The following is a 27765-nucleotide window of genomic DNA, read 5'->3' as shown; positions in this document are numbered from 1 at the left end:
CGCAATTAAGCTTTCAACATATCACGCATCATCCTGGATAATCCCAGTTCTGATACTGGGTCTTCCACAGATGCAATCTGCTGTACCGAGTTTCCAGCACTTTATAAGAGGACGTAGGAATATGGCATTGGGGCGAAAAAAAATCAACCATGATTGAATGATGGAGGAGACTCGATGGAATGAATCACTTCATTCTGCTCTGATATCTTATCATGACTGAATGATGAGTCCTTCGTATCCCGTATCAGGATTTGTGACGTGTGAGGGACAATTAATGATTTGTTCCATGAGATCTTCTTATTTGTCTTCAGCGTTTAAATTTCTGTGAGATTCGCTTTTGAAAAAAAATGAGCAGAAATATCGTTTCTCCTTTGTATTGTTAATGTGCTTCATTTTCTGGTTAAAGTTAGACCTGCGGTGAGAGATTTATTGGAAGAAAAGCCCACAGCTGGAAAGAAGCCACGACTGAGAACGAGGGAACAGCGACAAGTGAACCAGCCCGAGGACTGAGAGTACCAACTGAAGAGAAAAAGAGTTTTCATTGATTCAGTCAGGAGAAAGTTTGGTGAGTTTCATTCACTCGAACACTGGTCCTGCAAACATTACATATCTTTACAAAGGAAGGTACGAAATAGGTGGAATGCCTCGGTCAGAGCAAGTTGCAATCACTCCAGGTCTGGTAATGTGCTTTCAGAAGCCCAGCTCTTTAAAGTCACTCACATTCTCTGAGTGTTTGCTCATTTGAAGGTGCTGCATCATTTGAAGAAGCTTTTGGTTAGTTCTGATGTTTCCTTGTTACGTTATAATCATCTTAAAATGCGTTGACAATTTCCTCCCTTGATAGGAAGTCTCACGTGTGTCGAGTTGTAGTGATTGTAGAAATGTGGAATTACCATGAACTGCAGCAACATGCCTTTGATCCCATTGGCTATTGCAATCTGCAGTGATATACTTACCCTCGAATATATCGTCGGGTAGGCCTCTGCTGAGAACAGACCATTTATAAAGCAAAATATTCCAACACTGACTTTTATTCAGTCCTAACTAGCACATAGCAAACCATAATTTCCCTTGACATACCTTGGCCTCATCAAGTACATTTCTGCTAATTACATTGTCAGAACCTGTGAAGGTGACATTAAGCAGAGGTGGAAATTCAAAGTTATGTTCCCATGGATGTTGTGCAAGGGCCTTCAGTAAAGCATTTGACAAGGTGCCACATGGCAGCTTGGTCTCGATGATCAGGTTCCACGCTGTCCGGAGAGAGCAAATTGGATGTATTCTAAATTAGCTTCAAGGTAGCAAGCAAAGAGTGGTGGTTGAAAATTTCTCCTCGCAATGGAGGCGTGTAATTAGCGGTGTGCCGTGGGGCTACAAGTTGGGACCTTTGATATTCGTTATTTTGTAGCAATAATTTGGATGCGGTTGCACAAGGATTACTTGACTGGTAAGTTCGCAGAATGCACAACATTAGTAGTTGCTGTTCACAGAGAAGATTATCGTAGCATCTAGGGGATCTAAATGGACAGGGGCTGGTAAAGAGATTGCAAACCCAATCTGATCAGCAGCGGATTCATGCAGATGTTGGGGATCATGTGGAGGAAACAACCAGAGGAAGTGGATGAGGCAGGTGCAGTTCCATAATTCAAAAAGCATTTGGGGTGTGTAGATGGAGTGAAAAGGCCAGAACGGAGATGGCCCCATCACAGGAAATTGTGACCATCTCAGTGGGCACTGTGGTTGGCATTGTCTCGTTGGGCTGAACACTCTGAATTTGCATTTTATTGCTCTGTGACTCTGTCAGTAGATGCGCCAGGTATCAGTGAACAGGTATGGTGTGGAAGTGGTTACTAACAGGGAATGTTTGGTCCCCATGCCAAATGCTACAGGGGATGGAAATACTGTCATATTTGCAAAGTAGTCGTACTCTCTGACTCACTGTCTGCTTGTTGTGAAATTTAGAGCCTCACCAGCAGGTGGAGCTGTCCTGCAGAGCGACCAAAGTGTGAACAAGACGACGACAATCAACAATCGTCAGTCAGAATCAGAATGGACAAAGGTATGATCACAGGGGTCTTTGAATTAAACTTTTATCGCGTTTGTACACAATAATTCAGATGAAAGAAATGACAGAGGTGTTAACAGTGCATAGAAGAGTTTCATCCAGCAGTGTCATTTATCCCACTGGTAAAGCGGCCTTGAGTAATTGATCAACCCAACAGTTCCAGCGCAGGGACCTGACACCAGTAATGGTCGAATCACTCCGCTCATCATACAAAGCTTCAGCTGAGTGAAAGGAGCAGGGGCTCCTGAATCAGGTGGTCGTGAGTGAAACACAGACAGGAATGTGACAGTGATCTTGTGGTTTATGTCCATGTTCAGGGTCAGGGTCCATTTCACCTCCAGACAGGCCCTGATGTGTAAGACATCCTCAACTTTCACATAAAATTCAGAAGCAGATGATAGGAGCATTTCAGGTATTTCAGAGATTCTATGATAACACAGCATTTCAGGTTTTGGAGGGAAAGCTGCCAACTCCCCCCTGGTTTTTCTTGCCTGCTACTCAAAGGAGGAGGGGTGTCACCGAAATCTGTTTTCTGTAGCGGAGCGGAGATCATTGCCGGTGCTGGGAATGGCTGAGGATCAGGAGGCAGCTCATTGTAGATACATTTGTGATCTGCTTCGGAGTTTTAACACCCCAGTGAATGTCTGGGCTGTGGAGAAATGGTGAACCTGAGTTTCTAAGTATTTCTCTCTTGATGCGATCTTCTACCTGAATTTAAATTCCCAGGATCTTGGCTGGGAAATCCGGCATACCCAATGACCAAATATCTCTGTCACCTGTAGACATTGTGATTGTGCTCAAATCTGAGATTCCAGGTGGAATAGAAACGATGCTCCAGCCTGGAAACGGATCCTTCGGCCCATATAATTCAAGCTGATCTAGATTTCCCATATTCCTGCAGTTTGCCCAAACTTCCCTCGTAAACTTGCACTCCCCTTTTTCCTGCCCACATGCTCTCCATTTTGTAATTTTATTTGTGCTTGTGGCCTCTTCCGGATGAATGTAATTTATAACCATCAGCCACCACGTGAAAAAGTGCCCCTTTGGTCCCTTTTAAATCTCTGCCCTCGAGTCTCAGACTCCCCTACGCGGGGAAAAAGACTGTGACCATCTACCCTATCTGCACCCCTTATTACTGTGTGTGTGTGTGTGTGTGTGTGTGTGTGTGTGTGTGTGTGTGTGTGTGTGTGTGTGTGTGTGTGTGTGTATGTGTGTGTTTATGTGTAGGTGTGTGTGTAAGATCACCCTTCAAGCTCCTGAGCTCCAGGGCAAGCTGTCCCAGCCCAACCATACAACACAAAAAACAACACCCTAGCCCAGTACCGTAGTGTTCATTCTTCACTTCACACTTTCCAGCTTCATCACCTCCATCCTATAGATTAGCAACTGCAACTACACACAAAGCTCTATAACCAAGACTTTGCCAATGAACTGCATAGTTGTTACATGATGATCAGCAGGTGGGGGAGAAGATGGCAACCAGTGGAGAGGACAGCATAGATCGCAAGGGAATGTTCAGCCTGCGACCCGGCGACTGGACAACGTGTGTCTCAAGGGAATGGTCAGTCGGTGACCAAGGGGACTCCAGTCCCCTTGTCCAGTCTCCAGCTCCTCGTGTGACAAAGCAACTGGAGAATGTGTGATCCAGCAGACTGGACCATGTGTAATCCCGTTGCTGGTCTTTGTGTGACACAGACTACTGGACAGTTAGTGACCGAGGGAGATTTTAGCTTGTGGAAGATAATCACAGTGATATTTCCCAGTATCACGGGACACCGCTGCATTATGATCCCGTGGTCATCCGTGCGTTCAACTGCTGTGATTACTATTACTGTGCCGATCCTGCTATTTTACTGGGAGTAAATGTGTCCGGTCACCGGCTTATCGGGATGATCACCTGACAGGATGTACGGTTCACATTCGGGGAAATGTGTGCGCCAGGATGGAGAGAGTAACTCCGGGAAGCGAATATTACCAACAGTCCCAACTTTTATGCCCATCCAAATTTAAATATGTGAATGGGTCGTATGGGGGATAGACTGGCTTATATTAAATTTGGTCCTTCTATTACGTAATGCCTAGAACATTGTTGGGTAGGCTTTAAGGCAAGTGTTAGATTCAAGTCAAGTCAAGTCACTTTTATATTGCCATTCAACCATAACTGCTGATACAGTACATAGTGAAAATGAGTCGTTTTTCAGGACCATGGTGTTAGATGACATATTACACAAACTAGACTGAACTACATAAAAAAAACACAACAGAGGAAAAGAAAAAAAAACACACAACAACTACACTAAACTACACACCTATCTAGGACTGCATGAAGTGCACAAAACAGTGCAGACATTACAATAAATAATATACGTGACAATAGGGCAATAAGGTGTCAGGCCAGGCTCTGGGTATTGAGGAGTCTGATAGCTTGGGGGAAGCAACTGTTATTTGGTCTGGCCGTGAGAGGCCCAATGCTTCGGTGCATTTTCACAGATGGCAGGAGGGAGAAGAGATTGTATGAGGGGTGCATGGATCCTTTATAATGCTGCTGGCTTTACGGATGCAGCGTGGGGTGTAAATGTCCATAATGGCGTGAAGAGAGACCCTGATGATTTTCTCAGCTGACCTCACTATACGCTGCAGAGTCTTGCGATCGGAGACGGTTCAATTTCCGAACTAGGCAGTGGTGCAGCTGCTCAGGATGCTCTCAATACAACCCCTGTAGAATGTGATGAAGATGGGGGGGTGTAGGAGATGGACTTTCCTCAGCCTTCGCAGAAAGTAGAGACGCTGCTGGGCTTTCTTTGCTATGGAGATGGTGTTGAGGGACCAGGTGAGATTCTCCGCCAGGTGAACACCAAGACATTTGTTGCTCTTAACGATCTCTACTGAGGAGCCGCCGATGTTCAGCGGGGAGTGGTCGCTCCGTGCTCCCCTGAAGTCAACAACCATCTCTTTTGTTTTGTTCACATTGAGAGACAGTTTGCTGGCTCTGCACCAGTCCGTTAGCTGCTGCACCTCCTCTCTGTAAGCTGACTCGTCGTTCTTGCTGTGTGTTGCAGCACAGTCGTGGGTCAGCAGAGTGAACAGCAGTGGTCTGTGCACACAGCCGTTGGGGGAATCCGTGCTCAGTGTGATGGTGTTGGAGATGGAGAATTAATTCAGTTTTGTATCTGTTGGCAGGTTCAAGACACGGTTTTTTGTTTTTTGAGTTGGGTGAGAGCGGTGGAGACGAGGGGTATCTGAGTTCAAGCCTACATTTTCCTTTTTATATTCACAGAGCCAGAGTTTACAATCTCCGACCTCCTGGCACAGGGGGAGGAATATCGACTGTACCAACTGACAAAGTTCTACAGGGACAGACTCATACAAGCAATTGAAGAAAAGGTTGAGAGACTGGGTTGGATGTTGACAAAGGAGGGACATTTCAGTAGAGAAGAAAATGAGGTGAGAGCAGTTCGTGTATTGTCACTGATCTGCTGGTTTCAGAGGGAATAGCGATCAACATTAATCTCCTGCATGTTTTAGGAGATCAACTTGGGAATGGAGACTTTGATCTCTGACTTGTCTCTCGCAGATCTGGTTTCAGTTTTTAAGGTGGGGAGCACTGGGAACTGCAGGTTTAGCATCACCTTTTCCTGTATCACCTGCTGTATTTATCAGTGTGAAATAAGAGCAGTGACTGCATATCAGGACTTCCAAAAGGCATCCGGTCTGAAACTAATTTCAAATCTTGGCTGAACCGGCGGGTAGCTTCACCTCATCTCATTAATCCAGGATGAGCATTAAACTGTCAATTGGGCCAACCGGCTTCACTGTGGTACCTGAGGGAGGGAAACCAGCTAACCACAGCTTGTCTTGGCTCCGTGAGTTCCCAAACAATGTGTGGCTGACTTGTAGTCACAGCAAAGCACAGTACAGAAACAGGCCTTTTGGCCCATCTATTCCATGCCAGACTACAGAATCCACTTATTCCCATTGACCTGCACCGGGCGATGGCGCTCTATACGCTCTTTACGCAAGCATCTATTCAGAATTCTCTTAACCACTTGCACTACTTGCCCTGCTAGCTAGTTTTGCACTCTCACCACCCTCTGAGTAAACCGGTTTCACCTTTGTACCCTTTGAACTTCTCACCTTTCACCCTTTAGTGATAACCTCTTGTTGTAGTACCTCTTTACCTCAGTACAAAATGCCTGCTTGCATTTATCCGATCTATGTCCCAATGTAATTGTGTATACTTCTATCAAATCTCCGCTCAGTCTTTCATGTTCCAATGAATAAAGTCCTAATCAGTTCACTCTTTTCTTATAATTTAGATCTTCCAGTCCAGGTAACATCCTTGTAATTATTTTTTTTCTGTACTCTTTCAAACTTATTTCCATCTGTCCTGCAGTTAGGTGTGCAGAACTGCACATAATATCCAAATGAGGCCTCTCCAACGTCTTATACAACATCATATCGTACACGATATTTTCATTTACCAAGGTTAATGCGCTAACAAACTTTCTTTCAGAGCCTAGCAACATTTTCCGCCACTTTCAATGACTTATGTACCTGTATTCCCGATCACTTTGTTCTACCAGTCTCTCTGTAAGATCTACCCTGATCGGTCCATCCAAAGTGCAACATCTTGCACCTGTCTGCATTAAATTGCATCGGCCTCTTTTAAGTCCATTCTTCAGTTGGTCCAGACCTCACTGAAAGCTCGTGTAATCTTCCTCTTTGTCCACTGCTCCTTCCCAATGTTGGAGTCATCAGCAAATTTGCTGATGCTCTTAACCGTAATTTCATCCAGATCATTGATATATATGACAAACAACAACAGGCACAGCACCGATCCCCGTGACACTGCACGAGATACAGGCACCAAACAGAAATGCAACAGTCTATAGTGACACTCCGGATTATTTACAAAAAGTTAGTGTTTAATCCAGTTTACTACTTTTTCTTGAATGCTAAGCAACTGAATCTTCTAGACCGACCTCCTATACGGGACCTTGTAAAATACCGCGCTGAAGTCCATGTAGACAATATCCACAACCTTGCCTTCATCCCTTTTCCTGGTAACTTCCTCGAAAAACTCTGAGATTGATTGGATGTGAAAGATCACGCACAAAGCTGATATCTTATGACCAGAAACATCAATAGTTTGATTTAAAAGAGCAGAAGAAAGCACAAAACATAAAATAAATCTAGTGACTAGCTGATATCCCATGATCCCAAAAAATCAACAGGTTGTCCTGAAAGGGAAGAAGTTCAATAGGATTTCCTGAAAGGGAATGGGCAAACAAACAAAAATCTGCTAACTTGCTGAATATCTGACTAATGAGAGATAGGGACACAGCATTTCAGGTCACTCTCCTTGGAGCTCACAAACTGTGATTGTCTTGTCCTAGATCTGACCTATTCAGCCATGAGTGGTATTAGAAAATCAAGTGTGTTACACCAGTGAGTAACTCTGTTCTCGTTGGGATTCATTGGCTCTGTCTGTAATGAATCACACAGGCATTATTCAAACACAGGCAAGAGGTAATCTGTAAATATGATGCTGATCTATAAATTCATCATCTGGAGACGTCTGCTTTACTGGTTAAATTTCTTTCACAACTGTAACTCCTCAGACCTGGTAGCAGTGAAACTGAAGGATTATTTTACAGTGCAGTGGGCCATCAGGGAAGTTTGCTGATTTATTTCAGTACAGCACAGTACAGGCCCTTCGGCCCACAATGTTGTGCTTACCCTTAAACGCTGCCTCTCTTATTTCTCAGAGCAATATCCTAAGCCCATCCATAGTCAGTTACCTTAATCCTATCATAGGTGTATGTTGCTTGAAGACTATTCAATATTTAATTCATAATTCCTCAGTTAATCAGGAAACCCATGCCTGCATTCAGGAAGTCATTACCATTTTACGGTATGAGTGCCAGGCAGTAACCATCTCCATTATAAGATAGCCGCACTGACATTTCTTTGTCTTCTTTTGTCTTTATACATCATGAGACCATAAGGCATCAGAGCACAATTGGCCATTAGGCCTATCAATTCTGCTCCCCCATTACATCATGAGTCATTTACTATCCCTCTCAACCCCATTCTCCTGCCTTCTCCCAGTGAACTTTGCTCACCTGACCCGTCAAGAAGATACCAACCTCTGTTTTAAATATCCTCAATGACCTGGTCTCCACAGCTGTCAGTTCCAATGGATTCTGCAGTTTCACTACTCCTCAGCTAAATAATATCCTCATTTCTGTTCCAAATGGACTTCCCTCTAATCTGAGGCTGTTCCGTCTGGTTATAAACTCCGCCACCTAGAAACATCATCTCCACATCCTCTCAATGTCTTCCGATATTCCACAGGTTACAATTAGATTCCCCCTCATCCTCTCACACTCCGGCTATTACCAGTGCATCCAGGATCCATTCCCATCAAAATCTGGTTTAATATCACAGGTTCTGTTCGTTTAGATTCCTCTCTGGATTTTTCACAATGCCATCACACATTTTCTCCGATCAGGGGATCAAAATATGCGAGTGCGGTCTGGCCAGTGCTTGTTCTTATATTCTGATCCTCTCGAAGTGAATGCCGGCATTGTATTTGCCTTTCCGAACACAGAATCAAACTGCACGGAATCCTGCACCGGATCTCCAGAGATTCTTTACAACTCCGATTTCTGAATTTTCTCCCAGATTCAAAAATAGTCTCCGTCTTCATTATTTCTGCTAAACTATATGGCCATGTACCTCACTATACTACATTCCAATTGCCACTGATGTGTCCATTTCTTCATAGGTCCATGTCCTCCAGCGAAATCCCTGCTTCCTCAACACGTCCCCTCCCTCCCCATATCTTCGTAATGCCTACAATAACGGCCATAAAGCCTACAAATCATTGACATAACGGAAAAAGAAACTGTCCCAAAACCAACCACTGCAGAACACCTCTGGTCACCAACATTCGACCAGAGAAAGCCCTATGTGTTCCCATTCTGTGCTTCCTGGCAGTCAGACAAATCTTGCCCTCACCTTTGCTTTTGTGCTGCTTTGACTACCTCGTCAGCCACGGTTGATCATCCTCTCTTTAGAATAATTCTTCATCATTGTGATTGTTTGTCCTCCGAGAAACTTCAGCCATTCCTGCTCTGCCATTGTCCCCGTTATTGTCACTTCCGAATTTATTATTGCCCAGCTCCTCTCTCATGCTGAGGTAATTCCTTTATTCTCGTGTCGCACTGATACCTCTAAATTTACTTTCTCCCTTTCAACCTGCTGGCTGAGTTTTGCTATTTTATGATCACTGCCTCTTAAGGGTTTATTCAGCTGAAGCTCCCTAATCAAATCTGGTTCAATTCACAACACAGAATCCAGATCCGCCTTTCCTGTAGTGGGCTCAACCATAGGCTTCTCTCAAAATTTGGAAGTTGTAATCCTCCTAGATCAAATTTCCATGTCAATTTTTCCAACGATATTCTGGACATCTTACCTTTCCAGAGGAATTTCCTCAGATATTTGTTTAACTCTTGAAAAAACTTCTGGGGTAATTGTATTGGTAATGATTGAAATAAATATTGTAATCTAGGGAATATATTCATTTTTATAATATTTACTCTACCTACTAATGTTATTGGTAATGCCATCCATTTTTCAAGATCTTCCTGAATGTTTTTCAAAAGTGGTAATAATTTAATTTGTATAAGTTTTTTATATCATTATCAACTCTTATACCTAAATATTTTATACCATTTGCTGGCCATCTAAATTGAGTTATTAATCGACATTGATTATAATCTCCTTTAGTAAGAGGTAAAATTTCACTTTTATCCCAATTTATTTTATAACCCGATATTTTAAGAATTATTATAAAGCAAATCAACTTAGATTTATTGCATCTTTTTTCGAGAAAGATAAACCGGCATGGATTAGAATAGAATTAGATAAAATAGGAGAAAATGTACCAGAAGATTTTATATACAAATGGGAATCTAAATGGATACGGGAAAAGAAAGAATCTCCTATATTAAAACATTTGATTGATTTATGGAATAAGATAAATGTTGATGATGAGATAAAAAAATCCTTATTAGCAAAGAGATCTTTAATTCAAAATAGACTTATTCCTTTTACAATGGACAATCAACTTTTATATAATTGGATTCAAAATGGGATTAGATATATAGGGAATTGTTTTGAAGGAGGTATATTAATGTCATTTGAACAATTAAAGAATAAATATAAAATATCAAACAACACTTTATTTTGTTACTTTCAATTAAGGGCTTATTTAAGAGAAAAATTAGGTCAAACAATGTTATTGCCGAAATCTAATGAAATAGAAATTTTAATTCAAAAAGGAAATATCAAAAAATTTATATCTTGCATGTATAATTTGATTCAAAGACAGGTAATTAAGCAAGGAGTCCATAAGTCAAGACAAAAATGGGAAAGTGATTTGAATATTAAAATTGAAGAAACAAATTGGTCAAGATTATGTCTTGACAGTATGACAAATACAATAAATGTTCGGTTAAGATTAGTGCAGTATAATTTTCTACATCAATTATATATTACACCACAAAAAATAAAAAAAATTAATCCAAATTTATCGGATCAGTGTTTCCGATGTAACCAGGAAACTGGTACTTTTTTACATTCGACATGGTCTTGCTCTAAAATTCAACCTTTTTGGACAAATTTAAGACTTTTACTGGAACAAATTACAGGAACACAATTTCCTCATAATCCAATATTATTTTTACTAGGTGATATTGAAGGGATAAAACCGAAACTCAAACTAAATAAGTATCAGAAAGAATTTATAAAAATTGCACTGGCAGTAGCCAAAAAAGCTATTGCAGTTACTTGGAAATCGGATACACATTTAAGTATAGATTCTTGGAAGAAAGAAATCTATGGTTGTATTCCATTAGAAAAAATACTTATAATTTAAGAGATAAATATGAAACATTTTTGAAAATTTGGAGCCCTTATTTACAAAAGACAGGATTAAATATATAGATGCTTTGAAGATGAAACAATTGGTTATTAGGGGAAAGAAATAAATATACATATTAAAATTATTACGAATTCCATGGAGCATGTGGAGATCTTCCAACCACCAGGCATTCATTCATTCATTCATTCATTCATTCATTCATTCATTCATTCATTCTTTCTTTCTTTCTTTCTTTCTTTCTTTCTTTCTTTCTTTCTTTCTTTCTTTCTTTCTTTCTTTCTTTCTTTCTTTCTTTCTTTCTTTCTTTCTTTCTTTCTTTTTTTTCTATAGGGCAGTTAGGGGGGAGGGGTTAAGGGGAGGGGGTATGGGTTATATACATTGTTTTTTCATACTTTGTAATCATTTAAAAATGCAATAAAAAAAGTTTTAAAAAAAACCATAGGCTTCTCTCAAAAGCCATCTCATAGGCATTCTACAAATTCCCTCACTTGGGATTCAGCACTGAACTGATATTCCAAAGCTACCTGCATATTGAAACTCCCCGTGAGAATTTTAGCATTGACTTTTTTGAATGACTCTTCTCTCCCCCGTTGTAATTTGTAGCCCACATCCTGGCTACTGTTAACATGCCTGTATATAATTTCCATCAGGGTCATTTTACCTACGCAGTTACTTAACATCCACATCGTCTAATCCGACATCACCTCTTTCTCAGGACTTTTCATTTTTAATGACAGCAGCTTCGACCCAACACTTTCACCTACCTGCGTATCCTTTCGATTAAATATTTATCCTTGGATTTAAGCACCCAACTATAAACTTTTGTCAGCCACGATTCAGTGATGCCCGCCATCCATTTGTTTTTGCTCTCTCTCTCCCCTCTCTCCCGTTCTTGTTGTCACATCTTGTTGATGTAATGCTGCACATTGACAGATCGAGGAAATTAATCCATTGCATCTACTGCAGGGTGTCAGGAAATCCTTATTCTTACACACTATTGATTTAGAATTTCCTTCAGTTATTGTTTCTCTGTTAATGACTGAACCCAGAGAGGATGAGGCAGCAGCCCAGTGACTGCATCTGTTCTGAAGCTACGGGGGCCATGAACAGATACTTTCCTGCACATTCTCCATGTATGTCTGTCTGCTCCACAATAAATTCATTGTTTCCTTTTGTAGAAAGTCACTGAACTGACAGAGAAGGGAAACCGGGCAGAGAGTTCCAGACTCTTCCTCAGTCTGGTGAATGGCAAAGGCTCCCGGGCCCGGAGGGCGATGTGGGAATCCTTTCTGATGTGGAGGACTGAGTTACCGAAGTTGGACAGAATACTGAGGGAAATACAGGAACTCGGTATGTTAAAACCACGCACTGAACACAAAGGCACATTGAGATAAACATTTTAGTTATTTTAATTATTTTAGCTCTGTTTCCATGGATTTTTTTTCATATTTAAACAGGTCCTGATCCACAAGAATACTTCAACATCGGCCAAGGTTTATCTGAATTACCCACTCAGCTGATAGGTGAGTGATGAAATGCACAGTTCAAACCACATCTCAAGTGTTAGTCTGTGACTTGGCAAAACCTGGGAATCAAAGTTCGCCATTAATCATTCACTGATCTCTGGATTTTAGTAACAGTTCAACGAGTGTCTCTTTGCAGCCTGAATATTCTACAATATATTTTTCTATTAATCCAGCTGTTGGTTCTGCTGAAGCCTTCACTCCAGGTCCTAACGCTCTGGGAATCCCAACACACCTTAGGCAGACTCCTGATGCACTGTATGACCCAGTCCAGGTGACTTTTCTATCTTCAGAACTTTAATCTTTCAAGCCCCTTTTCCTTTGTAATAGCACTACATGCAATTCTGTTCGCTGATGTTCTTTACCTTTTGGAATTCTGCCAGTGACTTGCACAGAGTTTGTCTGGCATTTCCTTTTCACCCGTTACTGCAACTACAACAGCAGTTTCTAGTGGTGCGATATCGACCCTCTCCCTTTTTTCACTCTTTATATAACCGGGAAAGAAAAAAATATACTTTGGTATCCTTTCTTATATTATTGACCATTGGTGCCTGGGAAACAGGCTCCAGCAATCCACCTTATCTCTGCCTCTCATAATTCATTAGACCTCTAACCTTCTACGCTCCAAAGAGAAAAGTCCCAGCTCTGCTAACCTTGCTTCACATGACTTGTTCTCCAAACCAGGCGACATCCTGGTAAATCTCCTCTGCACCCTCTCCATAGCTTCCACATCCTTCCTATAATGAGGTGACCGGAATTGAACACAATACTCTAAGTGCGGTCTCACCAGAGATTTGTAAATTTGCATCTTGGCCTCTCTACTCTTGAACTCAATCCCCCAATTAATGAAGCCTAACATCCCATAGGAGTTCTTAACTATCCTGTCAACCCGTGCAGCGATCTTAAGGGATGTATGGATTTGAACCCCTAGGTCCCTCTGTTCATCCACACTCTTAAGTAACCAACAATTAAACTTGTACTCAACATTCTGGTTTGTCCTTCCAAAATGCATCACCTCACACTTATCCGGATTGAACCCCATCTGCCACTTTTCTGCCCAAATCTGCACCGTCTATATCCTCTTGTAACCTTCGACAACCTACAGCTCCATCCACAACTCCTCCAATCTTCATGTCATCCACAAATTTACTCACCCATTCTTTCTCCTCTACATCCAGGTCATTTATAAAAATCACAAATAGAAGGGGCCCCAGGACAGATCCCTGCGGCACTCCACTAGTCACAGACCTCCAGGCAGAATACTTTCCTTCCACTACTACCCTCTGCTTTTTTCCTGTAAGCCAATTATTTATCCAAACAGCCAAGGTTCCACCTATCCCGTGCCTCATGACTTTCTGGATGAGTCTCTCGTGAGTGTCTCCATGTCGACCACATTTACTACCGTACCTTCATCAATTGCTTTTTGTTACCTCTTCAAAAAACTCAATTAGCCTCGTGAGGCACGACCTTCCCTTCACAAAGCCATGTTGACTCAGACAGTAAATTCCAGGCACCCACAACTATGTTAAAAAACTACTCACAATTGCTGTAAATTTACCCCATCTCACCTTAACCAAATGCCCTCTGGTACCAGACACCAGTCATATGTAAAAATAAAACAACAAAATATAGGCTGTCGACCAAACTCTCATCTCTCAAACTTGTACACCTCTGTCAGATCTCTATTTTAACTCCAGAATAAACAAACCAAGTTTATCGAACTTCTACTTGTAGCACATGTCACCGACTCCAGGCAAGATCCTGATGAACCTGTTCTGCACCCTCTCCAATCCTTCCAAGAGCTGGACAATCAGAAGTGAACACAAGACTCCCGATGTTCACTAAAACCATAAGACCTAGTAGCAGAACTAAGCCATTCGGCTCAGTGAATTTATTCTTCAATTCCTCTCTACCCCATTTTCCCAGTAAACGTTGACATTCTTCATAATCAGGAACATATCGAGCTGCATGTTAAATATATTCAATCAAGTGCCTCACTCAGCCGTCTATGACAATAACTTCACAGATTCACCACCCGGCTGCCAAGAAATTTCTCCCAGTTTGTGTCCCCGGCAGCCAGGACAATTCCCCACAGTTCTCAAGCATGTCAATATTCTGTATGAGCCTCCCATGTGGAACTTTGTCAAACACTCTACCAATATACAAGTAGACAATATCCATGTGTAACTGCATCCATCACCTTTGTCACCTCCTGGAGGAGCTCAATCAAGCTGGCAAGACACAAACCCGAACCAAAGCCTTGCTACTGAACCCCAAACCGCCTCATATATCCTCTCTGTCATACTCCCATGGGGGAGAACATATAAAAGGCTGAAGGTATATACCACCAGCCTCAAAGACAGCTTTTTTCTGCATTCATAAGACTGCTAAATGGTCACCTACTATGTTATTATTGGCTCTTAACAATAATAAGACAATTTTATATCTAAAATGATAGCATCGTACATCTCATAACTAATAACAACTCAGATAACAACTTCGATAATCACAATATACTCACAGGAGAGCAGACAGAATACCGTTTGGGTTTGAACAACAGATAACAGATTATGTAATTCTATTTCAAACACTGTGGAAAGCAGAAAACTTACAGTGTTATATTGTCAATTAAAAAAACACATCTGATTCTGTTCCTCGTGTGTTTAAGAGAAGTTCCAAATATATATAAAATTCATACAATGCTTGTGAAATTTCTAGAACTGATGAAGCATTCGCATAAAATAATCGTCCTATTAACAACCACAGAGGAACAACGACCACTATCAAAATAAATGGAGGGGTTTTCCAGAGCGACTCACTAAGCCCACTGTGGTTTTGTCTGGTTTTAAGCCCACTCATAATTTACTGAAACAGACAAAAATCAGGTATCTAATCAGAAAAAAATACAAATTTTACCTTGACACAGCTATACATTGAGGATTTGAAATTATTTGCTCTTGCATCAGTAAAGCTGAAACAAACATTTCAAATACTGGAACTAATTTCCAAATATATAAGCATGAACTTCAGACTAGGAAAGTACAGAACATGATTAAACATAAAGAAAGGTGCAATAGAGCCGGTAGAATATCAAACAGAGCATCGGGATGCAATGCAACAGAATATGAAACGGATATTTAGGATATCAATAAGCAAAGAAAATAGATCATCGTGTGATAAAGGAAAACCTTCTAACAAAATTTACTTCAAGGCTGAAGAAAATCTGAATTTACTGCTTGGCTGAACAAACTTTGAATTTACATCAAGGATCAAGAAAATCTGCCAAACAGAGCTGAACAGTAAAAATATAACGAAGGTAGTAAACACTCACTGTGCCCATTTTGATGTGTAATTTTGGTAAATTATCCTGCTCTGAAACAGATCTGGAAAATATGCAAAAAAATAAGAATTTAAATAACAATTTCTGGAAAACACCATGTGCACTGGAGTGCACTTGGATTGATATCAATGAGGACAGTATGAGGATGATGAATAACAGTTCTAAAAAAAATGAGACAGCAGCCAGATAAAAATTTTCAGGATCAGGGTTAATATCATGGACACATGTCGTGAAAGTTGTTTTTCTGCGCCATCAGCACGATTACAGTAAAGTGTGTGCAGTGAGTCTGTATTTATGTACACAATTGTGGAAATAGAATTGTATCAGCGTGAATTAATCAGTCTGATGGCCTGGTGGAAGAAGCTGTACCGGAGCCTGTTGGTCCTGGCTATTAAGCTGTGGTACCATTTCCCGAATGGTAGCAGCTGGAACAGTTTGTGCTTGGTGAGACTTGGGTCCAGAATGATCCTTCGGGCCCTTTTTACCCCGTCCGAAATGACCTTAGTAGTAGGAGGTTCACATCTACAGATGCACTGGGCTGTCCGCACCACTCTCTGCAGAGTACTGCAATTGAGAGAAGTACAGTTCCCATATCAGGCAGTGATGCAGCCAGTCAGGATACACAAAATGGTGCCCTTATAGAAAATCGTTTGCATTTAGGGGCCCATCCCAACGTCCTCAACCATCTCACCGAACTGTTTTTCTGTTTTTTTTTGTTCAGATGAGAGAATATGCCAGGCAGGATGTCGGAATGCTCCTCTTGCAGGATGTGGGAAGTCAGGGAGACCTCCAGTGTTCCTGACAATGATCCCTGCAAGAAGTGCATCCAGCTGCAGCTCCTAACATAGCGCTTTAGGGAACTGGAGCAGGAGCTGGATGACCTCCGGATCATTCGGGAGACTGAGCAGGTTATAGATAGTAGCTTCCAGGAGGTAGTTACACCTAAGGAACAGGGCACAGGTAATTGGATTACCGTCAGTTGAGTGAAGGGGGAAGGGCAGTTAATGCAGGGTTCTTTTGTGGCCATTCCACTCCAAAATATGTATACCAATTTGGATACCGTTGGGGGGCGTGGGGAGGATGGCTTACCTGGGACAAGCTGCGGCAGCCAGATCTCTGGCACTGAGTCTGGTTCTGCAGTGCAGAACGGAGGGAGGAGGAAGAGGAGAGCGGTAGTGATAGGGGATTCCAGAGTCAGGGGTACAGACAGGAGATACTGTGGTTGTGACAGAGACTCCCGGATGGTTTGTTGCCTCCAGGGTGCCATGGTCAGGGATATCTCTGATCGCGTGCATAGCATTCTGAGGTGGGAGGGTGATCAGCCAGATGTCGTGGTACACATCGGTACCAATGACATAGGTAGAAATAGTCAGGATGTCCTGAAGAGTGAGGACAGAGAGCTTGGTAGGAAATTGAAAAACAGGAGATAGAGGGTAGTAATCTTCGGATTGCTGCCTGGATCACGTGCCAGTGAGGGTAAGAGTGCGATGCTCTGGCAGATGAACACGTGGCTGAGAAACTGGTGTAGGGGGCAGGGTTTCAGATTTCTAGATCATCGGGACCTCTTCAGGGGCAGGTGGGACCTGTACAAGAGAGACGGGTTACACATGAACTACAAGGACACCAATACACTTGCAGGGAGGTTTGCTAGTTTTATTGGGGAGGGTTTAAACTAGATGGGAACTAGAGTGCCAGAGTCGATAGTGGAACGGGGGTAAAAATAAATGATGTTGGTAGTTCATGCAAAGTCACAAATAGCAAGGTTGTGTGTGTTGGTAATAATCTTCTGAGGTGTGTCTATTTCAATGCGAGGAGTATTGTGGGAAAGGCAGATGAGCTGAGGGCCTGGATTGACACATGGAATTATGACATCATAGCCATTACTGAACCTTGGCTACAGGAGGGGCAGGACTGGCAGCTCAGTGTTCCAGGGTTCCGATGTTTCAGACGTGATAGAGACAGAGGGATGAAGGGTGGGTGGTGGGAAAATATTACAGCAGTGATTCAGCAGGACAGATTAGATGGCTTGTCTACTGAGGCCATATGGGTGGAGTTGAGAAACAGGCAGGTATGACCACATTAATAGGGTTGTATTATGGGCTACCCAATAGTCAGAGAGAATTGGAGGAGCAAATCTGCAGAGAGATAACAGACAACTGCAGGAGACAGAAATTTTAATTTTCCACACAAGTATTGGGACTCCCATACTGTTAAACGTCTAGATGGGTTAGAGTTTGTAAAATGTGTTCAGGAACGTTTTCTAAAACAATATATAGATGTACCAACGAGGGAAGATGCAATATTAGATCTCCTATTAGGAAATGGGTTAGGGCAGGTGACGGAAGTGTGCGTAGGGGAGCACATTCGTTCCAGTGATCATAACGTCATTAGTTTCAACTTGATCATGGATAAAGATAGATCTGGTCCTCGGCTTGACGTTCTAAACCTGAAAAGGGCCAAATTTGAAGAAATGAGAAGGGATCTAAAAATCGTAGATTGGGACAGGTTGTGATTGTGATTGGTAAGTGGGAGACCTTCAAAGGAGAAATTTTGAGAGTGCAGAGTTTGTATGTTCCTGTCAGGGTTGAAGACAAAATGAATAAGAATAAGGAGCCTTGGCTATCGAGGGATATTGGAACTCTGATAAAGAAGAAGAGAGATGTATAACATGTATAGGCAACAGGGAGGAAATAAGATGCTTGAGGAGTATAAAAAGAGTAAGAAAATACTTAAAAAAGAAATCAGGAGGGCTAAAAGAGGACATGAGGTTTCTTTGGCAGTCAGGGTGAACGATAATTTTAAGAACTACAGGTATGTTAAGAGCAAAAGGATAATAAGACATAAAATTGATCCTCTTGAAGATCAGAGTGGTCGGCTATGTATGGAACCAAAAGAAATGGGAGAGATGTTAAATGGGTTTTTTGCATCTGTATTTACTAAGGAAAATGGAATGGAGTCTATGGAAACAAGGCAAACAAGTAGGGAGGTTATGGAACTTATACAGATTAAATAAGAGGAGGTGCTTGCGGCAAATCAGAGTAGATAAATCCGCATGACCTGATGTCGATATCCACGGATCGAGTGCCAGAGGATTGGAGGATAGCTCATGTAGTTCCGTTGTTTAAAAAAGGCTCAAAAAGTAAGCCGTGAAATTATAGGCTGCTAAGTTTGACATCGGTAGTAGGTAAATTAATGGAAGGAATACTAAGAGATAGGGTCTCCAGGTATTTGGATAGACAGGGACTTATTAGAAAAAGTCAGTATGGCCTTGTGCGTGGTAGATCATGGTTAACCAATCTATTAGAGTTTTTCGAGGAAGTTACCAGGAAAGTGGATGAAGGGAAGGCAGTGGATGTTGTATACATGGACTTCAGTAAAGCCTTTGATAAGGTCCCGCATGGGAGGTTAGTTAGGAAGATTCAGTCGCTAGATATACATGGAGAGGTAGTAAATTGGATTAAACATTGGCTCAATGGAAGAAGCCAGAGAGTGGTAGTGGTGGATTGCTACTCTGAGTGGAGGCCTGAGACTAGTGATGTGCCATGGGGATCAGTGCTTGGTCCAGTTATTTGTCATCTATCTCAATGATCTGGATGAGAATGTGGCAAATTGGATCAGCAAATTTGCTGATGATACAAAGATTGGAGGTGTAGTGGACGATGAGGAAGGTTTTCAAAGCTTGCAGAGGGATTTGGACCAGTTGGAGGAATTGACTGGAAAACCGCAGATGGAGTTTAATGCGGACAAGTGTGAGGTATTGCACTTCGGAAGCTCAAACCAAGTTAGAACATACAAGGTAAATGGTAGGACACTGAGGAGGGCAGTAGAACAGAGGGATCTGGGAGTATAGATACATAATTCCCTAAAAGTGGCGTCACAAGTAGATAGGGTCATAAAGAGAGCTTTATAAATCATAAAACATAAATCAAAGTACTGAGTATAAGAGTTGGAATGTAATGGTGAGGTTGTATAAGACATTGGTGAGACCGAATGTGGAGTAATGTATGCAGTTTTGGTCACCTAATTACAGGAAAGATATTAATAATGTTGAAAGAGTGCGGAGAAGGTTTACAAAGATGTTGCCGGGACTTGAGAAACAGAGTTACAGGGAAAGTTTGAATAGGTTAGGACTTTATTCCCTGGCATGTAGGAGAATGGGAGGTGATTTGATAGAGGTGTATAAAATTATGATGGGTACAGATAGAGAGAATACAAGCTGACTTTTTCCACTGAGGCTAGGGGAGAAAAGAAATCAGAGGTCATGGGTTAAGGGTGAAAGGGGAAACATTTAAAGGGAACATTAAGGGGGGAGCTGCTTCACACAGAGAGTGGTGGGAGTGTGGAATGAGCTGTCAGATGGAGTGGTGAATACGGGATCACTTTGACATTTAAGGAAAACCTGGACAGGTATATGGATGAGAGGGGTCTGGAGAGATATCGTCCAGGTGCAGGTCAGTGGGACTAGGCAGAAAAATGGTTCGGCACAGCCAAGAAGGACCAAAATGCCTGTTTCTGTGCTGTAATGTTCTATGTTTCTATCTGAGGTGAAAGAGGTGCTGTTGTGCCCTTTTTCACCACACAGTTGATGTGTACAGACCACATGAGGTCCTCAGTGATGTGAATGCCGAGGAACTTGAAGCTGTTCACTCTCTCATCCCCAGATCCATTGATGTCAATAGGGGTTGGCCCGTCTCCATTCCTCTTGTCTTTCAAACATTGCATCCAGCTCCTTTGTTTTTGCGACATTGAGGGAGAAGTTGTTTTCTTGTCAACACTGTGTCGGGGTGATGACTTCTTCTGTGTAGGCTGCCTCGTTATTATTTGAGATTTGGCCAATAAATATAGTATCCTCAGCAAATTTAATTAGCAGATTGGAGTTGTGGGTGGCGACACAGTCATGCGCATACAGAGAGTAAAGGAGGGAGCTTAGGACACAGCCCTAAGGGGCACCTGTGTTGAGGGTCAGAGGGGCAGAGGTGAGGGAGCCCACTCTTACCACTTGCCGGTGATCTGACAGGAAGTCCAGGACCCAGCTGCACAAGGCAGGGTGAAGGCCGAGGTCTCTGAGCTTCTTGTCAAGCCTGGAGGGAATGATGGTATTGAATGCTGAACTGTAGTCTAATAACATCATTCTCACACAAGCATCCCTCTTCTCCAGAAGTTTAAGGAGGTGTGCAGAGCAGTGGCTGTTGTGTCATCTGTTGATCGGTTGTGTCGGTAGGTGAATTGTAGGGGATCCAGTGTGGGTGGTAACAAGCTGCAGATGCAGTCGTTGACCAGTCTCTCAAAGCATTTGCTTATTATTGAGTTGAGTGCGACAGGACGCCAGACGTTCAGACATGTTGCCTTAGTTGTTTTAGGTACAGGAACAATGGTGGATGATTTGAAGCTGAAGGGAACTCTACACTGGGAGAGGGTGAGATTAAAAATATCCGTAAATACACCTGCCAGTTGTGGCGCGCGCATCCTGAGTACCCGCCCTGGGACGCCGTCCGGTCCCGCAGGCTTGCGACTGTCCACTCGTTGGAAACACCTGCGAACTTCAGCCTCAGAGATGACCAATGTGCAGGTCGCTTTGTCGGCTCTCCCCGGGGTCTCAGTGTTGGCGATATCGAACCGAACGTAAAGAGACTTAGATCCTCTGGGAGACAGGCAGCGATGTTGGCAGCACCATTGCACTTAGCTCTGAAGTCTGCATTGGGGTGCAGAGCTTGCCATAAGCTGTGTGTGTTGTTGGTGGAGAGCTGTGCCTGAATACGATCTCTGTATTGTCGTTTCGCTGCCTGGATGACTTTACACAGATCGGAGCTGAATTTCTTGAGCTCCTGCTGATCACCGGCAATGTAACCAGTCGGTCACACGGCAAGTGCTGTTCACACGGAACTGTTGATACAAATTTTGTGGTTTGGAAAGTCCTGACCGATTTCTGAAGGAAATCATCTCCCCTCTGTGACAATAACACACAACTGGGGGATGTTGTTATTACACAGCTGTGATAATAACATCCGGGAACTCCCTTGGCAGCCGGAAAGGTTTACACAGCAGCACCAGGTACTCCAGATCCGGGGAACAAAAGGGTTTGAGGGCATGGACATTCCGGGGTTCCACCAAGCATTAATGATCATGAAACATACCCTAAATCCTGTTCTCTTCCCAAATAGGTGTGTGTGTGTGTGTGTGTGTGTGTGTGTGTAGTGTTACTGGATGACAACACGATTGTTGGTTACGGTAGGGGCCAATTCTGGATCTGTGGACTCGGGAGCAGTTGGGACACAGGAACAGCTGGGATGCAGGCGCTTGGGTAGTTGGATCCTTCTTGTATCGCCTCTTCTTTTCAGCAGTAGCTCTTCGGGGTTCCTCAAAATTCTTGGCTTTTCCGTGGATCAGCGGCTGCCACTCGTTGACCTCCATATTTGCCTGAGAGAGCCTCTGCTTAATTTGGCCCTTGTACCGCCCGCGCGGGGCACCACGATCTCTCTTGCCCTGAGAGAGTTCTCCGTAGTGTACTGCTTTCGGTAACCTGGAGTTGTCCATGCGAGACATGTGGCCTGTCAGACGGTGGATCTGGCTGAGCAGCGAAGTGGCTTCAGGGCCTGGATGTTGAACATATATAGCTGTGCATGTCTGTGTGTTTATGTGAAATATTAAACTAAATAAGTAGTGCAGAAATAGAAATTTAAAAAAGAGATTAGTGAGGCAGTATCGATGGGTTCAATGTCCATTCGGACTGCCACGGTGATGCAGCCAGTTACAATGCTCGGCAAGTTACATCTGCAGAAATATTCGAGTGATGTTGGAAACTCCGGATGAAATATTGCCACTGTTGTGCCTTCCCTGTAGCTGTATCGATATATTCGGTCCAGGTTAGATACTCGGAGATATTGACAGCCAGGAATTTGGAATTGCTCACTCTTTCCACATCAAATCCCTCTGTGAGGACTGGTGTGTCGTGCTCCCTCATCTCGCCTTTTCTGAAATCCACAATTAGCTCCATTGACATAGATGTCGACAAGGAAGCGTCGAGCTCCTGGCTCAGAGTTGGAGACTTCTTCCCAGAAACAGAAGAGATCACTGTAGCAATACAGGACAAGGTTGTTTACACATGTAGTTATCAATAATACAGAATAAACGACTAATAGGTCCATGATGATATATGCTGAAAATTATAAGAGAAACTACAAACAATCCGACTTTAAAAGATCCTGCAGTAGTTCAACTGAATCTCATTACTTGCACAAGCAAAATAAAATGGCGAACAACATTCACAAAAACGTTGCTTAAACTGCAACTGATGAAAAACCCCATAATTTACTAAATATACAAGCCTCTTCCACTTTTGGAGTCCTTCATATCATACTGCATCCAATCATTATTTCAGATAGGATAATATATGATCTGTGTTCGGATGTAATTTTACAGGATAAACAAGCAAAAGCAACCTTTTAAATAGATATAGCCATTCCAAACACACAAACTTACAGAAATGAATTAGTATAAAAAATATACCAGAAATATGTTGAATTGAAAGGGCAAAATGAAAGACTATGGAACACGAACAGGGTATTATTTATCCCAATCGTAATATCGATAACTGGTATCATCCTAAAGGCTTTACAGAAAAGTGTTAATAAATTAGGCCCACACGGCGATACTCGTGTAAATCTTCGCAAACCCATAGCATTATACACCACGAGAATAGTCTGAAATCTCCTATCAATTGAGACATGAGTGTGCTTGGCTATGCCTGGGCCTCAAGTTTTACCAGTTTAGGCTAAGATAATAATAATAATAATAATAATAATAATAATAATAATAATAATAATAATAATAATAATAATAATGACTTATTTATAAAGCACCTTTCATCCAGACGATGCCGTTCAAACCGCATCACAACGGGATAACGTGCAAACTAGAAAACAAAAGACAGAATGTGTCAGTCCTAATATACACCTCAGACTTCTGCACAGTACTGTAGTTTAAGCTGTTGAATTCTACAGTTTAGTAACATAGTCCCAAAAAAACTCAACGCTGACCTCCCAATGATCCTTTAGCCTTCTACCTTATCGTCTGCCTGCACTGCATTTTCTCGGCAACTGAAACACTGTTTCCCTGAATTATTCTGTTCCATTTTTCCTTGTACAACCTCATTGCACCGATGTGATGTAATGATCTATTTGGATCGCATGCAGAAAAGTTTTCCATTTTACAGTGGTGCATGTCACAATAATAAACCAATTTATCAATTCGTTGTCAATAATACAGCGCCCCTCGGTTGCTTAAGATTGTTATAACCGGGGGGGGGGGAGGGGGGGTGACAGTGCGGATGAGCTGCCACGACCTATTAAATGCTCCCTGTGTCGAGTAGCCTCTGTCCAGCTCTTGGCCTTCACGTGCGGTTTAGCCACTAATCCCGGTGGAAGCGTTTCTTCTGACAGGAGAAGGGGCAGAGGTGGGTTACTGGTGCCTTACAACCAGTCGCTTTGGGCAGATGGGGCTTGTCGGCTGTGATTGGCAGCTCACCCAGGAACAAGAAAACTCTGATCTCAAAACTCCACTGCTTTGCAACTGTAACCCCTCATGGGGAAGAGCTTGGGAGTAAACCCAGTGGGAAAGCCTGGAGCTGGAGTCCCTGAGTCAGTGTTAAATGGTGTTCAACGCAGACTGGCATCTCCTGCGACACCTCTGGTGCCAAGCTGTGTCAGTCTCTGCTGTTCCTTTGTGCACATCAGATGCATGGAGAGAGGGAGCTTGCTACTTCGGCAGAAGCTTCCTCTCCATATCGGAGTGTCCCGGCTTGCAGGGGCAGGACATCCATGGTCGACTCTGACAGACGGAGGCCTCATTAGACAGAGCCCCACACCCCCACAGCAAGACTGATGAGTAGCAGTTGCCAAGACTTCACCACCCTCTCCCACAGACACGATGTACATCACTGAGACAGACCCTTGTGGCTTCTTCCATTAACAGAGATTCCATCTTTCCACCAATCCTCCATCACTGCGATTGAAAACTACCCTTTTTCATTACTGTCATTCCGATGGGTTATCGATCCACAACTTCACTGTGATTCTCCCCCAGACGCTGCCCGACTTGAGTATTTCCCGCGTATTCTGCTCCTGTTTTGATGCAAGAGCAGTGGACACCTGTGACTCCCCAGTGTGCAGCCTTGCCAAAATGCACAGTGACCTGCTCTCCATAGTTCCAAACCAGATCAACATTAACATCGTCTGTTAATGAGTCAAACAATGCTTTAAATATAGTGAATTGTTGTAACGGGAGTGCAGTCAGGATTGCAATAGGGTATTTAAGATTCAAAAACTTTATTGTCGTTCCAACCGTACATCAGCTCTGCAGGGTAGAATGAGACAGCGTTTCCCAGGAGCAGTGCAATCATAACATAACAAACACAACACTAAATAATAAACACAACAATAAATAATAAAACACAACAGCCACATGTTGCTTTAAATCGAGTTATAAGTGTCCGATGCAAGTTAAAAGTGTCCAAAGCAGAGTCAGATAGAGCAGCTATTTAACAGTCTGACTGCCTGTGGGAGGAAGCTGTTTAGCAGCCTTGTGGTTTTAGTTTTGATGCTCCTGTAACGTTTACCTGATAGCAGAAGAACAAACAGTTCATGGAGAGGGTGTGAGGGGTTTTTAATTATGTACCGTGTCTAATGGAGGCATCGACTCTGAAAGAGATCTTGGAAGAAGGTGGGGAGACACCAATAACCTTCTCTGCTCCCCTAACCACCCCCTGCAAGGCTTTCTTGTCGGCAGCACTGCAGCTGGAGTACCAGGTTGTGATGCAAAAGGTCAGCACACTCTCAACCACGCCTCTGTAGAATGTAGTTAAGATGTTAGTGGGGAGTGATGCTTGTTTAAGCTTCCTGAGAAAGTGCAATCAGGGGAATGTTCACCTTCACAAATAACTAGAACCAGAACCTGAGGATTGGACATTTTCAGGGACATCCATTGCTGTCAATTCCGTGTCTGCGAACAGAATTTTACTTTCTGTCCTAATATCCATGGAAGCATTGAATTGATTCATGTAATCTCAAACACTGAATGCTGAAATACCGTTATAAAGTTCTTTGTCAGATGAGCCATTTAACGTTTTGAATATGTTCTCTGTTCCCATGGAAGATGTCCAACAGAAACACAAGGAGACTCTGCGGACACGAACTGAAACACTGAGAGTGAACACGATCCTGATGACGGAGAAGGTGAAGGTTTTCCAGCTGGCTGATCGTTACGCTGAGCTCACGGTCATTTCTACTGTTCGAGATCGGAGACTGGTGGAACATGAGCTGCTGGCAAGAGGCAGAGACCATGAGGAATATAGAGAGAAACAACTCCGCAGACAGCTGGAAAAAATCCGTACTGATCAGTTATTCCAGAGCAGTTTTTCCCGGAGTAAATCCAAATCTGGGAGCTCAGCAGCAGTGGCCGGAGTCCCGGGGATCGGGAAAACAACGATGGTACAAAAGATTGTTTATGACTGGGCCATGGGGAAAATATACCAACAGTTCCAGTTTGTCTTCAGTTTCAAATTCCGAGATTTAAACACCATTAATTGTAGAATAAACCTGAGGGAACTGATTCTGGATCAGTATCCTTACTTTGGGAATTTCCTGAGAGAAGTCTGGAAGAACGCAGAGGGATTACTGTTTATATTCGATGGTTTAGATGAATTCAAACACAAAATCGATTTTGCGGACAGTCGGAGAGATACAGAACCAAAGCACCAGTGCCCAGATCCCGAGTGGAGGTGTGAAGTGTCTGTCATTGTGTACAGTTTAATCCAGGGCAAGCTGCTCCCAGGGTGTTCAGTGCTGGTGACCACCCGCCCCACTGCGTTACATTTATTGGAAAAGGCGGATATCAGTGTCCGGGCTGAAATCCTGGGGTTTGTTGATGAGGAACGGAAGGAATACTTTATCAGACATTTTGAAGATCAGATGGTTGCGGAAGCTGTTTTCAAACATGTGAAGGAGAACGAGATCCTGTACACCATGACCTACAACCCCTCCTACTGCTGGATCCTCGCTCTGGCACTGGGCCCCTTCTTCACACAAAGAGTCAGGGACCCACAGCGAGTTCCCAAGACCATCACCCAACTGTACTCCTACTATATTTACAACATCCTGAAAAACCACGGCCGTGAGATTGAGAGACCCCGTGATGTGTTACTCAGGGTTGGTCAGATGGCCTTCAGAGGAGTGTCCGAGAACAAGATTGTGTTTACAGATGGAGATTTGATCAAGTACAATCTTCAGCCTTCCCAGTTCCTGTCCGGGTTCCTGATGGAGCTTTTGGAGAGAGAGGATTCTGCCCAGAGCGTGGTGTACACATTCCCACACCTCACCATCCAAGAGTTTGTAGCTGCAGTCGCACAATTCCTAACTATACATCCCGAGGAAATCCTGAAATTCCTTACTGATGCCCACAACAGGAGAGATGGACAATTTGAGGTATTTCTCCGTTTTTTTGCTGGTCTCTCCTCCCCAATGACAACTCGGGGCCTGGTGGAGTTTCTGGGTCCATTTCCAAATGAAACAACCTGCCGGGTGATTGACTGGGTGAAGGAGGAGGTTAAACGTCAGATTGGAAACACAGGGAGTGAAGCTGGTAAAAGGAGCCTCCTGAACACATTGCACTACCTGTTTGAGTCTCAGAATCGTGGACTGGCTCAGGAAACACTGGGATCTGTGGAAACACTTTCATTCAGTGGAATGACACTGACCCCGATTGACTGCGCGGTCCTGTCTCATGCCATCGTACTCTGTGATACAATAAAACACCTCAACCTGCAGGACTGCCACATTCAGTGTGAAGGAATCCAGCGGCTGGGATCCGGGCTACACAAGTGCCAGGAGTTGAG

The 27765-nt window shown here is 43.0% G+C and overlaps 1 protein-coding gene across 1 annotated transcript; it reads left to right on the top strand.

Annotated features, from left to right (window-relative positions):
• Positions 1–546: 546 nt before the first annotated feature.
• Positions 547–27765, top strand: LOC132390416 (NACHT, LRR and PYD domains-containing protein 3-like; the record flags this gene model as incomplete). The annotated part of the gene is made up of 6 exons (XM_059963027.1): positions 547–565; positions 1963–2059; positions 5343–5509; positions 12194–12365; positions 12473–12538; positions 26028–27765. Coding segments are annotated over exons 2-6 (2153 nt in total), but the record flags the coding sequence as incomplete, so codon positions are not given.

This window comes from Hypanus sabinus, unplaced genomic scaffold (genome assembly GCF_030144855.1).
Source record: "Hypanus sabinus isolate sHypSab1 unplaced genomic scaffold, sHypSab1.hap1 scaffold_887, whole genome shotgun sequence".
In the NCBI taxonomy this organism is placed as follows: domain Eukaryota; kingdom Metazoa; phylum Chordata; class Chondrichthyes; order Myliobatiformes; family Dasyatidae; genus Hypanus; species Hypanus sabinus.
The sequence above is the reverse complement of the archived record's forward strand: the minus strand, read 5'-3'. Positions and strand labels throughout refer to the sequence as shown.